General features: G+C 39.0%; 1 protein-coding gene across 1 annotated transcript; it reads left to right on the forward strand.

The window, feature by feature from the left end:
• The first annotated feature begins 4,060 nt into the window (after window positions 1–4,060).
• LOC144533238 (uncharacterized) lies at window positions 4,061–7,200 on the forward strand. The gene is made up of 2 exons (XM_078274475.1): window positions 4,061–4,477; window positions 6,743–7,200. The coding sequence occupies exons 1-2, from the start codon at window positions 4,166–4,168 to the stop codon at window positions 6,878–6,880; spliced, it is 450 nt and encodes a 149-aa protein (XP_078130601.1). The 5' UTR covers window positions 4,061–4,165; the 3' UTR covers window positions 6,881–7,200.
• The last annotated feature ends 318 nt before the right edge of the window (window positions 7,201–7,518 follow it).

Raw genomic sequence — 7,518 nt, forward strand, 5'->3', positions numbered from 1 at the left:
CCAGCTGTCTGACACTGGAACAGGGTTAATCATTTCAGGTTCAAACATGCTGTTCAGCAGCCACTCCTTAGTGGGGCTAAAAAGGGGCAGAGACTCCACAGACCAAACAGACTCAATTATTTTTCTCTTCATCTGACAGTTATTTAAAAACATTTGATAGGGAATGATCTCTGTAATGTCTTTATGTGGATTTGTCTCATTGCCATCTTCTTGCTCATTTTCAGGGAGCTTTTGGGATTTGTTAAGTGAATGTAGCAGTTCATCTCTGTAGGGTAAGTGCCTTATAGAGCCAACCAATTCCACAGGCTCATTTTCTCTTCTGGATTCTGCCTGTCGCTCTTCATGACCTTTTCTCAGTTTAAGGATCTTGAAAAGGGTTGCACTGTCCTTATAGCTTAAGTTACCCTCAGCATCATTGTGAGCATAAGCACCGTCAGTCACCACTGGATCATTTCTGGTCTCAGTTTGACTCTGGTAAACTGACTTACCCTCTACTTCAGTTCTATAAGATGGCAGGTGGTGGTCATTCTCAAGCAGCTTGTCTGCCATTTTCAGCATTGTTGCCTGCGGCGTGCCACCTCCCCAACTCATCAGAATGTCAGGAACAGAGACGCGTCTCTCTTTGACAACCTCCTCTTGTTGAGAAGAGCTACACACAGGATCAATGCCATCTGGAGAACTCACTGACCAAAAATGGAAGTCATTGTTTCTGCAAGGGGAAATATTCTCCTGACCAACACCATCTTTCCAGCTCTTCTGTGTTTCTAGAGTTGCTCTCACACATGACTGGACAGTCTTCGTTTCTGTAGGGTGCAGGACTTTAAAGCCGTGTTTGACTGTGCTACTTGTGCTGGATCTTTTAACCATGGTGTCTTTTGCATTACTGCTGGGTAAGGTATAGTTCTCAACCTCGGCAGAGCCTCGTTTTTGGGAGCTGGAGCTTGAGGACGATGGAGAGTTTGAGGCTGATCCACGGGCAGAATCTGAGCTGACAGGTGGGCTTTCCTCACCATAACCACAAACGTCTATCTGTGTGGGTTCTGTTTGGACCTCAGAGTTCACGGTTTCTCGAACATGGCCAGCATGAGGCAGGTGAATTCTGCAGGTCTGGTTTAGGTTCTGGTAGGGTGCGTTGGGAACATGGACCTGGGGGTGGAGCAACCGTCTGTAGTCAACTGGTTGAATGTGAGGGTGGGGCAGGATGTAGGCCGGAGCCTGCATATAGGGAGGAGGGAATGAGGGCATCACCATACCATAGCCTGAGGAGGTAGAAAGAAGTATTAGTCAAATTAACTGAGATGATGGTTCAAGTCCAATAGGTGCTACCTTACAATATAAAAACCTGAGTTTACATAGCTTTTGTAGACCACATTTACAAATATTTCATACATTACATATTTGTATTAGACAAGTTTGTACAGACATGTTCATGCTATTGTGGCCACCACTTGAATCAAACAAACTGTACCCAGTAGTAAATGTCCTTTTAGCTTTCACCTCAAATATGGCAATAGTAAAAGGGAATTGACGGAATGTCTAAAACCTGAATATCAGCACCAAAATTTACAAAGGAAAAACCCCATAGCCTCACCCATGCCTGGGAAGCCACCAAAAGGGGAATAGGAGAAGGGCATGGGCCACTGGCAGTGGAGGAAATGGGGTGGAGGTAGAGCATGCAAGACAGGCCGGGCAGAGATGTGGTGTTGGGAATGGAATGAAGGTCCTGGCTCTTGGCTGGTGCCGTACAGTCCTGGATCTTGCTGCACAGAGGTTGGTCCACCGCCAACGCGAGTGAATAGGTTCCCTCCATTTGATCCTGAATTAACTAGTAAAGGTCTTGCTGCCATATTCAACCTACAGAGGCAGAGGAAGAAGAAGACAGGTTTGCATCCATACTAGTAATTTCTGAAAACAGCTGGCCTCTAAATTTTAGCAAACATTACTCAAACAGGAGAAAATAGTGCTTTTTGGAACTATTTTCAGTGGTGGATTAAATCACATTTGCCAATAGGAAGTGTGTGGATTAAAGCCACTATGCTTGTAATAACATTAAGTATATTATAAGATACACATTACTCAACTGCAGTTAAGATAAGACATTAGCAGCTAACCTGTGTTTAACTACCACTCATTAAACAGCCTCCATACACCTTTTCACAGCAGACGTGTTGTGGCAGTAAAACCACCGGAAGGGACTAAAAACAATAATAGCTGCATTTGACTTATGTTTCTCACTTCCAGGGTCTTGGTACAGTGCATGTTGTTTCACTAGCAAGCACAATATTAGGTTTACTAGGGCACTTTAATAGAAAAGAGCCTCATCACTTCGCTTTACCTGCTATGACAAGTCAAGTTTTCTTCCTACTAAAAGTCTTTGTCTTATAAAGCCACTACCACCACGTAAAAACCATGCCTCTAAATCTTTGATATGCATTTCCATGTTGTCTGATGTGACGGAAATGTAGTCACTTACCTTTTTGAGAACTTGGACATGAAAAACACAGAGCAATAGACACACCTGAGTTTAAGTAGCTGCTGATCAGTCAAGTGTGTGTATCATCAGCTGATTTGAAGTTTTGAAGCACTCAGCAAGAGGCCTCCTGCAGGACTGAATGTCAGTGTGCCATCAAAACACTAGATGGAGCCAAACTCCAGTCAGACAATAAGGGGCTCAGCTTGCTGTTCTGGAGGCTAGATTTAAAAAAAAAAAATGCCACGGTTCCTTACCTATTCAGTAAACCCACTGATACTCTGAACCAAGCCTCTCTCATCTGTTTTAGTTGGTATAATGAATTGGTATCATAAATTGTTACACTGTTTTTCTTTCTGAAGATTTATCTGTGTGAACCTACCTTGAACCAATCCTCCTTTCCTCTGGTAACCCTTTCTTATCTATTTACTCTCATGTCATTGAAGTGAATAGAGTGATTGTTAGAATAGTCTTAATTTTTTTATTTTTTACATGTAATCTTTTTTTAACATGTAAACTTTGAATTGTTTTAAATAGTAAGTATAATAATAAGTATTGTATGTCCCTTATACAATACTATAGTCAGCATTTGTTGTTTTAAAATGTGATTGTGAAACTTATGGGAGGGATACATATTCTGTCAGATGGCATTTTCATACATACTTCAGATCACACCTAATTCCCTTGGTGAATATGGCGAAGTGTTTTGTTTTTGGCCACCAAGCTGAAGACTCTTTCATGGTCTTATCATTTTTGCTAAAAGCTGCAGGTTACCCTGGCTCACAATGAATACATTTGTCTCATATAGCCAAAGGATAAGTCCTCCCCTATCAGTCAGGTGGTATTCTCTGATTCTGTAAAGTACAGGCTTACATCCTTTCCTAACCTCATCCATCATTTTGGCAACATGTTCAGCTTTGCAGAAGGCAAGCTGATTTTTCTGAAGCTGCAGCTCTAATGTCAAAAGATAAGGTTCCTCCTTTTGAAGAGTTTGGTTTGCAGTTTCAAACACTGGGATTGGCCAGCTTCAAAAAGAGAGCATAAAGTTTTGACTGTGGAGCAGTTAGACCACCCAGATGTGATTTATTGACTTTGTTACTGTGTATTCACTTAGTAAATGAGCTATGATGAAGTAATCCATTCAGGAGTAAAGGCCATGTGATTGTCGTATGCTGTTTAGTTTCCCTGGGAAAGACCGCCAGCCAACCTCAGCCTTAACCTCAAAGGCATGATCACATTGTCATCTTTGTTGCTTTTCTTCTTTTTGTTTCAGCTATCTTCTAGCAGTGCTAAGGCCTCTATCAGTTGTGTTTAAGAAGTGCAGCCACATGTGATTCTTTACCCATCAAGAGGGCTTCGGTTTCGAGCAGGATTAGTAGTTATTTTTTACCACACTGTGTCAGAACACAGTAAACACATAATCCAGCTGTTTTCCTCAGCTCATTATTCACTGGATAAAAGTCATTTTGATTTGGATCTGTGCTGAAACATTCAACTTGAAGCCCTATTAAGGTCAGTCTTGTGAGGAGGAAGGATTTGCACCTTTAAGGGCTTTGTGCCAAATCCTTCACACAAGGCGGTCCATTGGAATGCACTTCCACTCATGCACATAATATCTGTTGACAACATACCTGACCTCCTGAGGAAAGTGGTACTTTTTATTACATCCCTGAGAGCTGCGAAAAAGTGGACAACATGAAGCCCAAATCTCTTCCATCAAGGTTGTTTGACAGAAATTCAGCATCAGGTGAGACTCTGAATATACGAGCAGCAAAATATCAACGGCATGTGGACTGCGAGGATCACCAAGAGAGTCTGTATCACTCTGGCCACAATGACAGCCAGCCAGTGTGCCACAACAGCAGTCAAAATGAGAAGAGCCACAGAGAAGTTCATTTTGCATTTCTGCCAGAGAGGTATAAGCCACTGGTGGATGAGGAGGCGCAAGTCAAGGCAAAAGTAGAGAAGAAGAAAAGGAAGAAAGAAAAGTACAAAAAAGTAAAGAAGGTTGGTGTTACCAGTTACATTTTCTTGACCTGTTAATATTTAATGAACATGAAACAGTGTGTATTCTTATGGCACTGTAAAAGTTTCACTGTGGTTAAGTTAAAATGTAAAACACAATTGTTTTCAGTCTCAATCAAATTCATTTAATACATTAATTATTGAAAAAACTGCAAAACTCCTAAAATGAATCTGCATAAATCTGTTGTCACCCTCTGCTATAAAGTATCCTGAAAATATGAATTTGCTCAGTATGTGGGCTATTTTAATACGTTGTGTTTTATGATGTTACTGCATAATCATCCCCATTTAGTTTGTAATTATTGAGGTAATAACTAGTCATAAAAAATAATACAACTCAATTGTGTACAGCTTTAGAGCTTACGAACCACTGAAAGGTTGTATGTCTAAAATTAAACAAACCTAATTATCACAGTTAGGATAAAAGCTTTCAGGTATGATCACATAAGAATTACAGCTGTGTTCTCTTTGGCAAACAGCACCAGTTCATCTTGGATATCTGCTCTTCTGGGCTCACAATTGACCGGTCAGACTAAAGCCAGAGATAAGTCTCACTAAAGAGTTTTAAAGCTTCATATGTGTCCCCTGTCTGGCCTCTCTGAGAAAAATGCATAGCTGAGGAGACAGAAGAACATCCTGACAAACAATGTAGAGGTCAGAATAAATACAGCACAGTCTGTAGAGATAACATGAGGTGAGTTCCTTTAACAACAGTGGTCTATTTACTGGGCAATAAAAGCAATAATAACCCATACGTCTGTGTGATTGATAAGTAAATGACTTGCGAACTATGACCTTAAACAACAATATTACAGATAATTAAACTGACTAACACTGAAGTTTATCAGTGAAAAGGCACACTTGTTTGTATTCAATATTAACAGACTCTTATTAGTGGGTCATGTTGGCTGCTATTATTATGATCTATATACAGGTTTTGTTATCATAGTGTATTTGACTCAACTTAAGCATACCTATATGGATGTAGAGTTTAATAATCAGTTCAACTGTGGATAGAGTTACTGTCACTTAGTTTACACTGCAATGATCAAGTAGTATAGCTTTTTAAAAGTACTGTTCAACATTTTGTTCATGTTCAGTGAATATGAACTATTACAGTGTTTGTTTTGTATGAATATACTTGAATTGATTTTTGTCTTTTCTTGTAGTTTCAATTTGGGTTGAATGTGAACTCAACAGGACATCAATCATCAGTATCATTCAAATTATTCTAATACAATGTTGATTATAGAAAGATTGTGGAACCAGTGTGCAAATAAATCTACACAAATTAGCTGACTAAAGTAATGGGATGATTGCAGTTCAAGTATTATCTGAACTGAAGTCAATAAGTCAAGATAGTAATTGCTTTTAACCTACAAATCATCCTTAATTATATGCACAACATAAAATCTTACCAGCAGTCTTTTTACACTTTGAATTGCTTTATGTTGTGATTTATAAGGAAATGGCTCATGACCACAATAAATTTATCAGTGAGCTGGTATTCTTGTTATATACTCTTATCAGTTATTCATGACCTACATAAATCTGTGAAAACATGCTGAAGAATGTCAGGTAAACTAATCAGAAATGTGTGATAGGCTACTTAAGTGTGAAAGTTCATTCTTCACCTTGGAAAGGGTAGTTAGACAAATACATCTTCAATAAAGGTTCAATAATGCGTTTTTGTCAAACTATCCTATTTATAATCTGTACCTTATTTTTTCTGTCATTAGTTTGGTAGTTGACTCAATAATCAGTTTTAAGTTTAAATAATGAGTTCAACTAGTGAGTAGAGTCATGTTTTACTACATTGAAGAAGTACAGATTGTTTTTGCTCTACTTTTCAAAAAACATCTGACTTCCTGCATCCGCTTCAGACGGTCAGCCCTTTCCTGTTTAAAGAGTACAGGAGACAATAGGGTTCACGGGGCTTTTTGTTTACATTTTATGGATGAATGCAGACTGGACCGCTCCTCCTGTAGTGCTATTGTTCTAAAACACCACATGTGCCGGTTGCTTCTGTCTGATTTAATGTAATTTCTTAATTGCCATATCTTTAACCTAATTCTGTTAAAACAACTTATAATAATTATTAATAATTATATCATAGTTGGGTGGTTTAATTCACATTTGAATCCCCCTCTGAATGACCATGAGTAGGTTACTTAGAATAGTCTATAGATAATTGTATTATTGTTTGTCTACAGAGTTGATTATTATGGCTGTATGTTTTTCTTTCAGAATGTTGGCAAGGCACTACGCTCTACCTGGAAGTGTCTAATGCTTGGGCTGTACAATTTTGCCCTCGGCTACTCTACTCCGATCACAATGGCTGCTACTTTTGTCCCCGACTTTCACCCAGGCAGAAATACGACCTGAGCCGAGCCACATGCACCGCCTCCGGTTTCTTTGCAAACTGTACTGTATATACCAGTTCATATGTTTATAATGTTTGTGTATTTAAAATTTCATTTTTATATTGGTTTCTATAAATTGTAATCAAAATATTCTTATGCTTCTATAAAATAGGCCTTTTTCACAGCAGACATTTTTACTTGTCAAAGTAGGAAAAACATGTGATGTTCTAATCAACTGTCTCAGTCATCATTTATTTCATTATTTACGGTGACATGTTGTTGATCAAATAATCCTAATGTCCTACTGTTGGTCATAATATACCGTATGGCACACTTTTTAACCAGATTCTTTATGAATAGACTCATTGCACTCTTTATGTATGAACTCCTTAAGCCTAAATCACATATTGCTCATGCAACATGTGCCTTTTTTCCCTTGGAGAATGTGTTTTTATCCAGAATCTAGCTGGTGTTTGCATGTGTGCAGAGGGATTATGTGGGAATATGCACCTGCAGCAGGAAGGACAGGAACATTTACTGTAGCTGCAGATAAAGTGAAACAGGGCAGATACCTCCTTACAGGCAGGAAAGACATCATCATTTGAAAAGATGAGTAAATCAAGGCTGAAAGGATGTAGGCAGAGAGAGTAAGAAACCAGG

Source organism: Sander vitreus, chromosome 18 (assembly GCF_031162955.1).
Source record: "Sander vitreus isolate 19-12246 chromosome 18, sanVit1, whole genome shotgun sequence".
In the NCBI taxonomy this organism is placed as follows: Eukaryota; Metazoa; Chordata; class Actinopteri; order Perciformes; family Percidae; genus Sander; species Sander vitreus.